This window comes from Crocodylus siamensis, chromosome 6 (genome assembly GCF_052110815.1).
Source record: "Crocodylus siamensis isolate JL-2025a chromosome 6, ASM5211081v1, whole genome shotgun sequence".
Classification (NCBI taxonomy): Eukaryota; Metazoa; Chordata; order Crocodylia; family Crocodylidae; genus Crocodylus; species Crocodylus siamensis.
Genome location: NC_143400.1, coordinates 27,104,470 through 27,120,691, shown reverse-complemented (window position 1 = coordinate 27,120,691; position 16,222 = coordinate 27,104,470). Strand labels below are relative to the sequence as shown.

The window sequence follows — 16,222 nt, the reverse complement described above, 5'->3', positions numbered from 1 at the left end:
GGCGCAAGGCATCATGGGGGATGATGGGCCTTATAATGGAATCGCAGGGGAACTAGGACTTGTGGTTGGAATCGCAGGGCCTGATGGGAAATGCAGTTCCGTTGGAAGGCATTCGGCCCTCCCACACTGGGAGCTCGAATCCCAGGGCATGATGGGTAACAGCTGCAGCAAGGAGCACTATGGGACCCCAAATTCCCAGGGAGTTGTTGTCGACGCTGCAGGGGATGATGGGAAATGCAGTCCCCGGGGGTTTACAGAGTCAAGGGAAGGAACCCCACCTTCCTCCAGCGAATCAGACCCCCATGCACACCCAGGCCAAGGACTGGGGACAGAACACCTCTGTGCCTCCAGACAAAAAATTCCCAGAGCTAGGAAGCAGCAGCTCCCTTGTGGCCATGAGGGGTCAGGGCTCAGGCATGGATGTGGCCTTGGTAGGGCCTACTAACAAGGGGAAAACAACCCTCTGATCCCCACACCCTCTGAAAAATCTCACCTGCTTCTTCTCCCTTACTGACTCCAAAATCTAGCATGATTCCCCCATAGCAAAGTCCCCAGAAAGATAAGATAGATTCCAACCAGAAACCTCCATGTTTCTCTTGGTAACAGTGACTCCATACCTCTATTCCAGGCGGAAAAATCACCTTCCCAGCCTATGTGCCCATTTCGGTATGCTATTCTTTGTGGGGGGAAGCTGTGTAGATGCACATAACTATGATAACATCAGGCCCATTGCACAATAGGTGCTGCAGTGATCAGGGCTCTTTGTCATGTCAAAGGCACCACCAACACCCATAGGGATTAGGACCTCTGAAAGGTGGGACAGCTCCTCCTCAGGAAAGGCAGAAGGAAGGAACCCAAGGCATGGGGAAGACAACAGACTCCACTGAGGCTGCAGTAATCCTAGACCAAACCCAGGCATCTGGGCTTCTGCTCTTGCCCCCAAGCCCCCAACCCTACTGCCTCTCCTAGGGAACCCAAATAAACCCCAGGGCTCTGCCCCAGCCCCAAACCCTACTGCCCTCTCTGCTTCCAACCCTTCCCAGCATCCTTTGCAGGGGATGCTACTGGTTTGCTGTGGCTCCTGCTGGCCAGGCATCCAAAGGAAAAGGAGGATGAGGACCCCTTACCATGGCACTCACACTCTGGAAACAGAGCCCAGGAGTCCTGGGCTATGACCCCTGGGACCAGAAGCAGCAATCCAGCCAGAAGCACCAATCTGGGGTTTAATTAAACCAAAAAATGAGGGAGGGGCTAGGAACCACAGCATCCAATAAGGAGGGGAGGGGGAAGAGGCAGGTGCCTCTGCAGCCCCTCCCCCTCTGCCCCATTAACCCTTTCAGTCCCGATGGGGTTGTGGAGGGGGAGGGACCCGTCACGACGTTGATACAGGAATAGAAAAAGAGCGCGATACATTAAAAACCAGAGGGCAGGGCAGTGTGAAAGGGAGTTGGGGGTGAGGGGTCATCATTTAAAACCACCATCTCAAACGCATTATAAATGTACAAAAGGCTCCCAGCACGAGTAGGGGAGAGCTGATCTATATATACAAGCTGGAGGGGGGGGCAGCCCCGCCTTGGCAGGCCCCCCAAGTCTTCCTGATCCCTTCGGATGGTGTCGACGGCCTCCTCCAGCTCATCCAGTCCAGCAAGGGGCACCCAAGTCTGGGGGCAGAGCCAGCATGCCCGTCATCAGGCCAAAGGAGTGCCAGAATGGTTGTTGTTAGGCCCTAGGGCAACAAAATGGCCACCACCAGGCCAGAGGTGGAGCCCATATGGCTACTGCTAGGATCCCAGGGCAACACAGTGGCTGCCAACAGCCTAGAGGGGGCACCAACATGGCCATTGTCAGGCTCCAGGCCACCAAAATGAACACCACCAAGCTGTGCTAGCAAGGCCATTGCCAGGATAGGAGCACCAGAATGGTGGCCATCAAGCTGGGGTTGGAGCCAATATGGCCACTATCAGGCCCCCAGGGCACCTAAATGGCTGCCACCAGGACAGAGGGGTGCCAAAATGCCCGATGTTAGGCCTCATGGTGTGAAATTGGCTGCCATTGAGCCAGAAGGGCTGCCAAAATGGTAGTCACCAGGCACCAAAGCACCAAAATGCCTGCCACTGCAGCGAAGAGGGTGCCAAAATGGCTGCCACTGCACCCGCGGGGCACCAAAATGGCTGTGCGAGCAGGGCCAAATGCCACCCCATGCCCCTGCTGCCCCCTAGAGTCCTTTGCTGGGCCATGCCCCTTATCTGGACTCCCGGTCCTTGTAGGCGGCAGCGAGATCGCGAACATCAGAGGGCCGCCGAGGCGAGGCAGAGCGGGCGTTGGGAGTGGTGGCCGCAGGGATGAGGGGTGGTGGTGCACTGAGCAGCCCAGTGGTGGCACCAGGGGGTGGGGCCGGTGAGGCAGAGGGCGGGGCCTTGCCCAGCAGTGCAGCATGGCGAGGGTAGGGCAGCAGGCCTGGGTGCGGTGAGGGGGGCGCCAGCCCGTAGAGCCGCACCCGCTCGTAGTCATCAGGCAGCTCCCGCTCTAGGTAGCGGGGCAGGCGCGGCAGCTCCAGTGCCCGTGGGTACGGCTCCCGCCAGCCCTCCAAGCTGCTGTAGGCGGGTGCCAAGTAGTGGCCAGTGGCCGCGGCGGGTCCGCGGTCAAAGACGGCCAGTGCCCCCAGGGGGTGGCCTACGTGCAGAGGGCCAGGGAAGGGGGCGCCTGCCCTCAGCGCCCCCTCGAAGCCGCCCAGTTCGGGCTCCTCCTTCACCTTCACCTCCTTCTTTAGCTGTGCCTCCGGGTAGGGTGAACGCGAGGCCCCGCCCCCTGCCGGGCTGCCATAGCGCAACTCCCGGCCCAGCTCTGTCCTGCCTGCTGCCACCTCCTCATGTGCCAGGGCTGCTGGAGGTTTGGGGGCCGCCGGGGAAGCTCGCAGGGGGTGCCGGGAGAAGATCGTATCCCTACAGGGGGGAAGGAAGCTGCAATTAAAGTCCGAGGTGCTCCATGGCACCCCCCTCCCAAACTGAGATTAATGGGTGCCAGGCACTATACAAACCCCCCAGGCTGAGAGCGGGGGGTGCTGGGTGCTGTGCAGGCTGCCCCAGACTAAGTGTAGGGGGTACCATGTGCTGTATACACCCCCCAGGCTGAGATCAGGGGGCACTGTGCGGAAACCCCCTGGCCGAGATTGGGTGATGCCAGGTGCTGTACCCTCCATGCCAAGATTGGGAGGTGCCGGGTACTGTACGGACCCCCCCAGGCTGAGATCGGGACTGTCAGGTGCTATACACATACCCCCAGTCAAGACTGGGGGACGCTGAGTGCTGTACGGACCCCCAGGCTGCAATCGGGGGTGTCAGGTGCTGTGCAGACCCTCCTGACTGAGATGAGGGGGTGCTAGGCACTGTGCAGACCCCCCAAGCTGAGACAGGGTGCAGCTGCGCACTGTACAGATCCCCCAGGCAGGGACGGGGACCACAGCCCGCCCCACTCACCTGTCCTTCTCATCCTTGATGGCGGGCACCTCGCGCTTCTCGGGCTCCTTGTCGTGGGGGCGGTCGGGGCCGTCACCAGCGGCCTTGGGCCAGGCAGGGGCAGTGGGGAAGGAGGGCGGCGTGCGGTGGAGCCGGCTCCAGGGGTCATGGGCAGGGCCGTAGGCCGGCGGCCCGGGACTGTCCTTCTGCCCGAACACCGCACCCGAGTCTGGGCCAGAGACACTGGGTGTGAGGCTGCGATCTAAAACAGGTCACACGCACCCCCAAAAACCCAAGCAGGCCCCACCTATTAGAAGCCCCACCTCACTGCCCTCTCTCTCTCTCTCTCTCTCTCTCTCTCCTTTCCAGCTCTACCTTCTTTCCACTAGAGCTGGCCCCACCCCTTGTCAAGTACCATCCTATTGAATGCATCAGTGGCTCTGCCCGCTCCTGGGCAGGAGATAACTCCACCCTTTCTTCCCTAAGCTCCACCCCCAGAGCACCCCACTCTCCAGTCCTATTCTTTCCATTTCCCCTCACCTATGGAAACTCCACCCACTCTCTGAAAGAGTTCCAGCCTCCACTGGCAAGTCCCAACCCCTCCCTCTTAAGCCCCACCTCCATGACCCCCATAGACTCCACCCACTCCACCACAGCCCCCCTCTATAAGCCCCACTCCCTACACAAGCCCCAAGAGACCTCAGAGCATCCACCCACACCAGCACACCCCACTCCCTATAAGCTACACCCCCAGGGCCCCACCCATGTGATGGAGGCAGGGCTTGATTTGCATAATCCCACCCCCAGACTCACTGAAGGTGGGGTTCCCTAGGCCCCCAAAGGCTCCATTGGACAGCGCTCCCAGGGCCGAGAAGCTGGCTGGTCGGCTGAAGGGGTCTGCAAGGCAAGGGTTAGGGGTCAGAGTGGGGGCGCAGCCTCCAGGGCCCTGCCCCCCCAGTCCCACCCCCTTCCAGGCTCTTACCGATGTGTGCACTGGGGCCCAGGAAGGCGCCAGGAGGGGCACCGGGGGGCCCGAAGTGGGCAGCGGAGCCTGGGTGGACAGCACCTGCGGAGGCCAGAGGGAGGGGTTAGGTGGGCTGAAGGGACAAGGGGTGGGTTGCAAAGGGCAAGGTCAAAAAGCACTGACCTGCAGGGGTGAAGAGGGTGGCTGGGCGGGTGAGTTCAGGGCCGTGCGCCAAGGTCCCAAAAGCCCCAGTGCCCGGCAGGCAGGTGATGAGGTCATTCCGGAAATCCAGCTTGTGGGGGTCGCCCTGCATGAGCTGGGGGAGAGACGCTGTCAGCCATGCCTGGACCCCCAGGCAGAGATTTTGCGGGGTGGCGCCAGATACTGTATTGACCCCCCAGGCTGAGATCAGAGTGCTTTGGACACTGTACAGGCACCCCAGGCTGAAAGTGAGGGGGGGCTGGACACTCTATGGACCCCCAGGCCAAGATTGGGGGGTATTGGGTGCTTTACAGCTGAGATCGGGAGGTGTATGGACCCCCTAGGCTGAAATTGGGGAGCGCCAGGTGCTCTACAGACCCCGCAAGCTGAGAACGGGGAGTTCCAGGCACTATACGTACCCCCCGGGCTGAGGTCAGGGGGCGTCAAGCACTACATGGAGCTCCTAGACTGAGATCAGGGGGCGCTGGGTGGTGTATGGACCTCCCCAGGATGATATTAGGGGACACTAGGCACTGTATGGACCTCCCAAGCAGAGACTGGGGGGTGCCAGGCACAGTATGGATCCCCCAGGCTGAGATCAGGGAGCAATGGGCACTGTACAGACCTCCTCCCACACTGGGATAAGGGCCAATCAGACTCTACCTTAAGCTTCTCTTGGTGTCGAAGAATCATGTAGGCCACACGGACGTGCATGGCGCACCACTTGCCTGACTTCTGCAAGTGGGGGTGGAGTCTCAGTCTGGGCAGCTGGATCCCATCAACCCCCCTCCCCTCCCAGGGAACCCAGGCAATTGGGCTGCCAGTCCCCCATGGAGCAACTCACCTGCAGTGTGGGCCTGAAGGGGTCCGTGAGCTGCAGGAAAACAGAAGGGGGGTTAGTGTGCCCACCAGGACCCCCCAAAACCGCCAGGCCCCCACTCACCTGTGCTCCCTTCTGGGACAGGCTGGGGGCGACGGTGCCCAGGCGCGAGGGCAGCTCCGGGTTAGTGCTCTGCAGGAAGATGGGTGGCCCACTGGAGGGGAGAACCCCGGCATCCCAGCTCCCACCCTCCTGCTCTCTCCCCCTACACCCTAAAGAACCCAGGTATCTGGGTCCCAGTCCCCCACTCTCCTCCCAGAGAACCCAGGCATTTGGGCTCCCCGGCCCCCTGCTCCCACCCACCCTCCCAGAGAACCCAGGTGTCTGGCTCCCAGCCATGCCCCCGCACCCCGGCCCCATCACTAGGACTCACCTTGGGTTGGAAGGCCCCCTGCAAGGACCCAAAGGACACGGTGGGGGGCAGGACAGGCGGGATCCCAGGCATGGCCGAGGGGAAGGTGGCATAGAACTGGGGTTGGGGGAGAGAGGGAGGGGGAATGTCACTTCTGGGAGCAACACCCCCACCCCGCTGAAGCCCAGCCCTGAGACATGACCCGTCCTGTGTTAGAGCCTGGCTCCAGGGACATGGCTTTGAGACATGGCTCCATCCCTTGCTAGAGCCCAGTCTCAGAGACACGGGCCATCCCATCCTGTCCTGTCCTGGACCCCAGGTCCAGGAACACAGCCCTGACACATGACTCCATCCCCCGGCTAGAGCCCCGTCTCGGGGACTTGGCCTTGAGACACAGCCCATACTGTACTCAGTCCCTGGGGACACAGCTCCAGCCCCGGCTAGAGCTGTCTTGCGGCCCTGAGATGCGGCCCATTCTGTACTAGAGCCCAGCCCTGGGCACACGGCTCCATCCCCCACTAAGCCTGATCTCCCGACCCTGAGACAGCCCGTCCCGTGCTACAGCCCAGCCCCACGGATGGGGCCCTGAGACATGGCTCCATCCCTCACTAGAGCCCAGTCTCCCAGCCTCAAGACATGGCCCAGCCTCAGGAACATGGTCCGGAGACATGGCTCCATCCCCCGCTAGAGCCCACCTCAGGGACCCGGCCACAGCTGGGGCACTCACGTTATGCCGTAGCAGCCTATCGATCTTGCCTGGGTATTTTTCAAACTGGGGAGAGACAACGTGCAAGAGATCAGGGGCCTCTGAGCAACTGGGAGAAGGAAACCACCCTCTGCCTCCCGAGTGGCAGCTACTATGCGGCCAGCTCCGGGGCAGAGTGGGTGGGCAACGGCCGAGTGGAACATGGCATGAGGCCCTTCCCATGCCCAGCCCCAGAGCCAGCTTGTCAGGCCCTGATCTCCCCAGACCTGGGAGAGAACCCCCCTGCTCTCACCCCCCAGCCCCGATCTCCTCCCAAAAACCCCAGCCCAGCCGTCCCTCCATGCACTCACCATGGCGGGGGGCAGGGGCGGGAGCGGGTACAACGCCAGGCGGGAAGGGGGTGAAGTGCTGGTGCGTGTGCTGGTGCGTGTGCTGGTGCTGGTGGTTGTGCTGGTGGAACTGGAAGGCCAGGGGCCGGATGGCAGCAGCAGCCCCCACGTCGGCCCCCCCAGGCCCCGCCAGGAACCGGGAGCTCAGGTCTGGCCGCAGCAGCTCGGGCTCTGGGCGGGGGTGGGACGGGGGCCGGTGGCAGTGTTACCTAGGGATGGGGGTTGGGGGGGTCCAGCCCCCACCATGCAGGGGCCCCATGGGTCTGAGCCCCCCACCCCAAGCCAACCTGACCACTTGGTGGGGGCAGACCTAATTCCCTCTTTAACCAGGCATGACTGCTACCCTACCAGGGCAGCCCCCACCAGATCTCACCCACCCTGCCAGCCAAGCCTGACTCCCCAGCTAGGCTTAAGCTCCCTCCCACAAGGCCTAAGACCCCGCCAATGCCTACAGACCCCCCAACCTGGCTTCAAGTCCCCAACCAGACCTAACTCCCCCAAGCCAGACTTGACCCCCCCTGCAGCTAGGCCTAAGTCCCCCCCACCACAAGCCTCAAACCCCCAACCACACCTAACCCCCGCTCCCCAGCCAGGCCTTACCTTCCCCAGTTAGGCCTCAACCCAAACCAGGCCTAGGGACCCCCCTCAGAGCTGACTCCCTCCTCCAAGACCTAACACCCCCAGTTCTGATCCCCCCCACAGGCCTGCGAACCTCCTCCCAGGTCTACGGACCTCCCCATGGCCTAAGCTTCCCCCCCAGGTATGCAAGGCTTGAGGATCCCCCTACAGACCTAACCTCCCAACTCCCTAGACTTAAGCCCCCTGCCCCAGCCTGTTGTCACCCCCACAGAGGTCTAGTTGCCCCCAACCAGGCATGACATGCCCCTTTCCCCAGCCCCCCTCTCCCCCCGACACGGATCCATCTGCCCCGATGCCCCCCAACCCACTCACCGGAGAGGGCAGCGGCCGCGGCAGGGTGTCCAGCCACCTGCAGCAGGGGCGGGGGCGGGGGCAGGCCAGGTGAGGGGGGAAAAAGTGGTGGGTGGTGGTGGGAGGGGGGGCGCAGGGCCGCAGGGAAGGCATGGGGGGGCAGGGCCAGCGAGGGCGGGGAGGGGCGCGGGGGCAGCTGCGAGGCAGGAGCTGAGGCAGGGGCGGCTGAGGCAGGCAGCAAGGGCTTGGCGTGGGCGCTGCTCCGGCCAGACCTGTGGGGGCGATGGGAGACAGTGGTCAGTCTGGGGCCTGAGACCGAGACAGGGATGCCGGCAGGGCCCCAGCATGCCAGAAGCCCCCACACGGGACCCAGACATCCGGGGCACCCTCCCCCCCAGAACTGACACCCACATGTCCGGTACACATCCCGTACAGAGGGGTGAAAACTGAATGAAGCAGTAATGAATGAAACAGAGCCAGGAAAAGAGAAAACAGACAATTAAAACAAAAAGTAAAAGGAGAAAAAGGCTGACCAGAACAGGGGGAGGTAAAAAAAAAAAAAAAAAAAAGGAAAAAAACCCCCAAAGCTAAAGAACGAACGAACTAAAAAGAACAGATGAAAAAGGGTGAGAGATGAGAAAGAAAGAACGAAGCAAATGAAAAGTGTGAGAAAAAAAGAAAAGACTGCATAAAACAGGGTGAGGAAGGAAAGAAAGGAGTGCCCAGAACAGCAAGAGAAACACTAAATGAAACAGGGCGAGAAAGGAAAGGCGAGAGAAAGAAAAAAAGTGGACATAGCCGCAAGAGGGGGAAAAAAGGAGCAAAACAAGAAACAGGAAAGAAAAGGAAGAGAAACCGACTGAAATAATAAGAAAGAATGAATGAAATACTGAGGAAAAAAAAAGAAAAAGAAGAATAAAACAGCAGAGGGAAAAAAAAAAGAGAATGAAAACAGGAAAAAGGAGAAAGAGACACAGCGAACAAAACAGGGTGGGAAAGGAGAACTTAGCAACAAGAAAAACAAAACCAAAAATGCAGAAAACAAAAAGATGAATGAGATGTGAGAAAGGGGAAAGAAAGAATCAAATAGTGAAAAAGAAACAGAATGAAACACAGCAAGGGAAGAAAGACAAAGGAAAGAATGAAACAACAAGACAGAAAGGAAAGGAAAAAGGAGAGAAAGAATGAACAAAAGAGCGAGAAAAAAAGTAAGAGGCTGAAAAAGTGAGAAAAAGACCAAATAAAAAGAGTGAGGAAAGAAAGAGGGAGGAAAAAAAAGAATGAATTTAGCAAGAGAGAAAAAAAAAAGAATAAACAGAAGCAAAAAACCCCAAAGAATAAAAAGAGAGTGAAACAGTGAGAAAGACTGAATGAAACAACAAAAAGGAAAAGTGAGCGCCAAAACACCAAAAGAAAAAAGGAGACTAGGGAAAGAAAGAAGGAATGAAAAAAAGACTAAAATAGTGAGGACGAAATGAAGCAAGGGTAAGAAAGAAAAAAGAAAAGGGAGGAAGGAAGGATAAGAACAAACAGCACAGACAAAAAGATGAAAAGGGAGAGAACAAAGAAGGAAAAAAAAATCTCCAGAGAACAAAGCAGGGAGAAAAGGAAAAAGAGTGAGAGGAAAAGGGAGGAAAGAAAAGAAGAAACAAGGAAGGATACCATATATACCTGCCTACAAGAGGACTCTGAATTGAAGACAACTCCCCAGCCCCACAAGTAATTAAATTCTAGACATTTACACATTTATTCTACTTTCCCATGTCTAGGATGTAATTGGGAGGGACGTCTTCATTTCATGCCCCCGCTCCTGTGGGATGAGTGTTCCCCTTATAGCTTGCTGCCTCCGCAGCTTGGTCCCCCTCTCTCCCCACCACTGCTTAGTCTGAATCACACCTAAGTCAAAGCTGGGGTGGAGACAATGGTGGCAATGGGGGCTGTGTTCCAGCTCCAGCTCCCCCCTGTACTGAAATCCAAGATGAGGGACTTTATTTCTCCCCGCGCTGAATGAAGTGGGTGGGGGGATCTTGTCTTGGAGTCAAGTAAATATGGTTAATATACCAGGCTGAGGAAAGAAAAAGGAAGGAAGAAGCAAGCAGATGGCAAGAAACAAAAGGAACAAGGAAAAAAGAAATGGCACTGAGCGACAAAGCGGAAAAGAGGAAAAGACGGGATGAAACAGGACGAGGATGGAGAGGAAAATAGAGACTGAAGCATCAGGAAAAAGAAGAGAAAAGGAGTGAATGAAACAGGGAGGAAAGAAGGGGAAGAAAACAGCAAATGTGAAGCAGAGGAGGAAGAGAGAGAGAAATGGGTGAGCAGGGCAAGGGCCCTGCCATACATTCTAATTAAAACTGGGTAGAAATGAGCTGTGATGTTGGCACACCCTTTCAAGCACTGAGTTGGGAGTGGGTTGACTCTTTTTGTAGCTGGGCGACCATTTTTATGGCAGGATAACTGCTTTCCCAGTTTAAATTTATTGTGTGATTCCGCAATTAAAACTGTGCAATGTATGTAATGTGAGGCAGGGGCCCAAGAAACTGATGCAATGAGAATAGCAGGCTTCAGGTGCGGTCTGCCCAAACCACTGACCACCCCCCACCTCTTTTCAAAATCCTAGGTCCACCCACAAAAGTGGAAGAAAGGGGGAAGAGATGCGTGAATGACAAGGGGAAAAAGGAATGAGGAAAAAAAGAAAGAATACGGAATGGAGAAGCAGGCAAGGGGGAAAGGAGGAAGGAAAGAACAGAATGAAACAGCAAAGAGAAAAAGAGCAAATGAAGCAGCAAAGGAGAGAGTGAAAAAGCGAATGAACCAAAGGAGAGAAAAAGAGTCAATGAAGCTACAAGAAAAGAGAAAATAAGTTTATGAAACAGCAAAAAAGAAAAAATGGGATGAAACAGCAAAGAGAGAAAAGTCAATGAAAGAGGGCGAGGAAAGAAAAGAAAAAATACTGAGCAAAAGGGAGGGGAAGAAGGGAACGAGAAAGATAAGGTGGGTAAGGAATAAATCAGACAGAAAAGAAAGTGAGACAAAGACCAAGGCATGGAAGGAAGAAGTGATACAGTAGAGAAGAAACGGAACAAGAGAAAAGGAACAGAAAAAGAGAAAAAGGAGGAGGAAGAAGAGAAGAAAAGGGTAGAAAGAAAGAATGAAACGGAGGTAAGGAGATAGAAGAAAGGAACAAGACTGGGAAAAAGGAAAGGGAAGAAGGGAACAAGAGATGTAAGGGATGTAACACGGAAAAAGGAGGGCAGGTGCTGACTCACCCGCCGGTGCTGAGGTCGAGCCCCGTGGTGTAGACCCCGGGCTGCGGCTGGCTGGCGAAGGGGGGCACCTTCATGTGGGGCTGGGGCAGGCCGGGGGGCTGGGCGCGGGGCAGGGGAGCACCGCGGGGGGCGGTAGGGCCGGGAGGTGGGGGGCGGGTGGGCGCTGGAGGGCTGGGGGGGCGGGGCTGTGGGGCTGGGGCCGCCGGCATCGGGAGCTCCTTGGGCAGGAAAGGCACTAGGGCGTCCCGGTCGGCCTCGTAGCTCCGCTCCTGGCTCCGCTCCAGGCCCGACACCTTGGGGATGACCGAGAGCTTGGCCTCCCGCGTCCCATTCACCACACTGCCAGGGCCCGGGCCTGCAGGGCAGAAAGACACCGTTAGAAGGGGTGCCAGGGGAAGCCAGGCACAGGTGGGGCACCTTTGAGGGGGGGAAAGATATGTATTCTACATTTGAAAATATGGTAGCTCCCTTTCCCCGTGCAGAGAGTGGGGCATGGGGGCACCACGGGGCAGGACACCAGAGGGCAGAGCAGGAGCCCACATTGGGATGCTGGGGCGTGGGGGGGGGGAGGGAGGGACAAGGTTTATGCATGTAAATATGGTAGCTCCCTTTTCCCATGCAGAGAGAGGGGCATGGGGGCACCATGGGGCAGGAGTACAGCAGGAGGTGCCGTAGGACAGGGGAAGGGTGGAGGGATAGCAGGGGTAGGGGGAATGAGCACATTCTATGCATGTAATTAGCGTAGCAGGCCAAGGAGTAATGCAGCTAGGGGTGCTGGGGGAAATGGGGAGGGCTGAGGAGCCATGGCAGGAACAGTGCATGTTCTACATGTAAAAATACGGTAGGTCCCTTTTGCAGGGCAGGGGAGCAAAAAAGTGCATGGTCTACACAGGACAGTACAGTAGCCCTGCTTTTGCCCTGCAGGGGGCACCTGGGGGTGGGAAGCACATGCTCTACACCTGACAATACAGTATCTCCCTCTTGCCCTGCAGAGAGCACCCACCTTTGCTGGCAGAGACAGTGAACGACTGGTCCAGTTCGTCGACGGAAGCCTGGGGAGAGGGGGGCAAACAGCCCAATTACCCCAGGGAGGGTGAAGGGCAAGGGTAGATTGGGGGGGCAAGAAGCTCTACCCCCCAATGTGTGGCAGAGCTGGGGTCTCACCTGCTCCTCGGGGTCGCTCTCGGCATCACACTGCAAGGGAGAGACAGGGGATGAGATGGGGTCGGGGCTGGGGGCAACTGGCGAGGGGCAATTAGTGGGGACACTTACTATGTATCCCGTTTCCAGGTAGGAGTGGCGGGAAGCCTGTGGGGGTGGGGAGAGAGACGGGCAAAGGGGGTGGGGTCAGGCCAGTGGCCCCGCCCCCTCGGGAGGCAGAGGCACCCCTCCCTAGCACATCTCATGAGCCCCATATAGAGGGCGAGTCCCCAACTGCCAGGGGGAAACTAAGGCAGGTGGGGAAGTGGCCCCCTGGAAAGCCTCACCTCTTTCCTCCGCCTCTTGCCCTGCTTGCGCAGAGCCCGGTCCCCCAGGCGTTGCCCGCGGCCCTTCTCCGAGCTGCCGGCGCGGCCTGGCCCATCCTCCGAGCCACTGCCCTCGCCCCGCTTCCGCTTGCCCGACTGCTTCAGGCGCTGCTCCAGCCGCTCTGGGGTCTTCAGGGAGGCGTCCTTCTGCATGGAGGAGACGGCAGGTGAGAACAGAGCTGTGGCCAGTTTAGGGTGAGCACCAGGAACTGGGTGTAACGGTGATGCAGTTAGCTCTGGGGTGGACCTGGGGGGCAGGTGTCATGGAGCTATGGCCAGCTCTGGAGTCGATGCTGGGGACTGGGTGCTATGCAGCTGCGGCTGGCTCTGGGGTAGGAACTGGGAGCCAGAGCTGCAACCTGCTTTGGGGTGGGTGCTGGCTGTTGCATGTAACAGAGCTGCAGGGTAGGCACTGAGGGCCAGGTATATCTTACTTGCAGTCAGCTCTGGGGTGGGCACCAGGAGCCAGGTAAAACAGCTGTGGCCAGCTCTGGGGTGGGTGCTGGGGGGTCATGTGTCACGGAGCTGCAGCTGGCTCTGGGGTGGGCATTAGAGGCTGGGTATAATGGAGTTACTGCTAGCTCTGGGATGGGTGCCAGGGCCTGGGTATGATGCAGCTGCAGCCAGCTCTGGGTGGGCATCGGGGGCTGGATATAATGGAGCTGCAGCCAGCTCTGGGATAGGTGCTGAGGGCCAGGTGTAGCAGAATCACAGCCAGGTCTGGGGTGGACGTCAGGGGCCAGGTGTAACGGAGCTGCAGCTGGCTTGGGGTGAGCACTGTGGGCCGAGTGCAATGGAATTGCTGCCAGCTCTGGATTTGGCAGCAGAGCCAGGTATACCGGAACTGTGGCCAGCTCTGGGGTAGGCCCCTGGGGCCAGGTGTAACACAGCTGCAGCCAGCTTTGGGGTGGGCATCCAGGGCCAGGTGTAACGGAGCTGCAGCCAGCTCTGGGGTGGGGTGTGGCAGGCTCTCGCCCATCCTGTCCAACCAGTGTGCGAGTCACGGCCTGCCACGCGTCGGACGGGCCCTGCAGCCACGGCCTGCCCCGAAGCACACCCACAGCCCTGACTCCTGGCCCCCCAGCACGGACATGCGGCCCCGAACCCTGGCGCGCCCCGCACCTCCAGTGCCTCAAGGCTGGCAAAACTGGCGATGGCAAAGCCGTCGATGAGGTCTTCCTCCTCCTCCTCCTCCTCCTCTTCGTCCTCTTCCCGGCTGCCCGAGGAGGCCGAGGCCCGCTTCCTGCGGCGTGGGGGCCGGCGGCGGCGCAGGGTGTTGCCGGGGGCCGTGGGGGCCGGTGGCGCAGGGCCCCCCTCGCTCCCAGAGCCCGAGGATGAGGACGAGGAGGGTGGATGCAGCAGTCCCCCGCGGCGTGAGGCCTCTCCAGGCCGGCCCCCGCGGCGCCGGCTCTCGCGGTCCCGCCGCGAGCAGCGCCGCTTGCGCCGGGCCCGGCTCCCACCCCCGCTCCAGCAGGGGGCAGGGGGCCCCGTGCCCTCCATGACGCCTCGGGGCAGTCGGTGCTGGGGGTGGGGGGATGCTCCGTCGGCCGCACCCCTCACCCCTCCCCGGCCTGTGGCATGGCAGCACCCACTGTCCGCCAAGTCCTTCGCCACCCCTTGCAGCAGTACTGCCCCTTTCACAGCCGGCCGCTGGTCCCGGTCTGGGAAGCCTCCTTCAATCCAGGTCCAGGGAGTGGTAGGGGAAGCAACCGTCCCTCCCCTTTAAAGCAGCTTTGACGTTCTCCAGTTCCCCTGTGCACAGGCTGAGCCCCTTTCTCTCAGTCCCGGTCCAGGAAGCACATGGAGATGACTGTCCCTCCCCTTTAAGGGGCTCCGATGCTCCCGTCACCCCTGCTAGGTGCGTCCTGTCCCGTGCTAGGTGCGTCCTGTCCCGTCGGGCCTAGCCCAGCCTCTTCCAATCCCGATCCAGGAAGTGGGGGAGGCGATTGCTCCTCCCCTCTCAGGTGGTTTTAACAGCCTCCACTGGAAGTGGATCCTTTGCGTGTCTTTGCCTTTAAGGCGTGCCCCTTTAAGTGTCCAGACCTGGGCAGCCCAGCTGTCACCACAAGCCCTTGTGGGGAGGGGGGGAGCACCGTCCCTTTAAGCAGACATACCCTGCAGGAGCCTATTCCTTTAAAATGGAGATGGGGGGTTGACTCTTTAATTCTTAAAGGGCCAGTTGCAGCTCTCAGCAGAAGCTGCCCATTGCAGAACGCAAGCCATGGGAAAGCAGGGGGCAGTGCTGTCACTGCCCACCACCGCCTCCAGGCAGTTCTGGGCCTGACCTCCCCTTTAAGTGCATTGGTTTAAAGTCTTCCAGTGCCAGCTTCCCCTTTTAAAGGCTCTGAAAGGGAAAAATGTCACACTTCCTCCAGTGACATCACAGCATTTGGGGGAAGGTGGCGAGGCGCTGCCCCTTTTAACGATCCGGATTAAAATCCCACCCAACCAGCAGGGTCCCCGTGGCTGTGCGCTGCCCCTTTAAGAATTAGTTCCTCCGCCCTTCCTTTGCCTCTCCTTTAAGGCAGGCGGATTAAATTCCTCCGATGGTTTTTTAAAAGCGTCCTTCCCTTTAACGTGGCGGCGTCCGGTCCCTCCGACGGGAAAAGCCTCCCCTCCGTTTACTCCGGCCGCGGCGAACTTCCCGGGGCCCTTTAAATCCGCTGACAGGCGCCGGTTGCTTCCTTTCTTGCCCTCCGTCAGAAAAAAGAAGAAGTCCTGCGCCTTTAAGATCGCAGCCGTTGGGGGCCGTTGCCCGGGGGGGGAGGGGTGGGGGTTGTCTCGGCCCCCCCCCCCCCCTCCCCAGCGTTCCGCGGTCGCTGATTGGTCGCTGGGCTCGGGAGCCCCCCTGGCGTCCGTTGCCCTGGCCCCGGCGGGGAGGGCGCGCTGATTGGCTGGGCGGGTGGTACGGTCCGGTCGTGCCCCCACCCGCGCACCGCCGAGAGTTGGTCTCGCCTGCCGCTGCCCGGCGCCACGGCCCCCCGGCTCAGCCCGGCCTGCGCGGGTGTGGGGGGCACTGCGCATGCGCGCCGCCGAGCCCTCCCGCCGCTCTGCGCACTGCACGCATCCCCGCCCCCGGATCCCTCCGCTTTCGCAGTACTACTTTGCGTTTCACAGTACTACTTCGCGTCTTCCAACGGCAGCCGAATCCCTCCGCTGCGGAGGGAAAAGAGGCCCGCCCGCCGATCCCGGAGGAAGTGCGCCACTCGCCCCGCCCCCACACGCCGTGATGTTACCGCGCCACCCGGAAACACGTTTCAGCGAGGAGCCTCGCTTGCTCTTACCCAAACCTCCCCCCGAACGACTCTGGGCTGAGGCCCCAACCCCCACGTCACTGCACCAGCACACGTACAAGGCTGTGACATCAGCCCCGCTGGCTGTGACATCATAAGTGCTATGTGCCTTTTGAGCTCACAGGACAAGCTTTCTGGCTGTGACATCACCACAGCTGCTACTGCCTCCCCACACACTGCCCTGTGATGTCAAATCATGTGCAGTCAGCTGGGCAGTGACTTCACAGGTGGTGCCCCAGCCCCACTCCTGCTGAGCG

General features: G+C 59.4%; 1 protein-coding gene across 1 annotated transcript; it reads right to left on the bottom strand.

Annotated features, from left to right (window-relative positions):
- Nucleotides 1-1,205: 1,205 nt before the first annotated feature.
- On the bottom strand, nt 1,206-15,876 carry FBRS (fibrosin). Its single transcript, XM_090054840.1, has 18 exons — nt 13,795-15,876; nt 12,634-12,819; nt 12,419-12,454; nt 12,311-12,340; nt 12,150-12,198; nt 11,147-11,501; nt 7,899-8,149; nt 6,918-7,118; nt 6,580-6,632; nt 5,874-5,969; nt 5,564-5,632; nt 5,465-5,494; nt 5,284-5,355; nt 4,603-4,735; nt 4,438-4,521; nt 4,269-4,352; nt 3,477-3,684; nt 1,206-2,942 (listed from the first exon to the last, which is right to left on the bottom strand). The coding sequence occupies exons 1-18, from the start codon at nt 14,170-14,172 to the stop codon at nt 2,243-2,245; spliced, it is 3,015 nt and encodes a 1,004-aa protein (XP_089910966.1). The 5' UTR covers nt 14,173-15,876; the 3' UTR covers nt 1,206-2,242.
- Nucleotides 15,877-16,222: the final 346 nt, after the last annotated feature.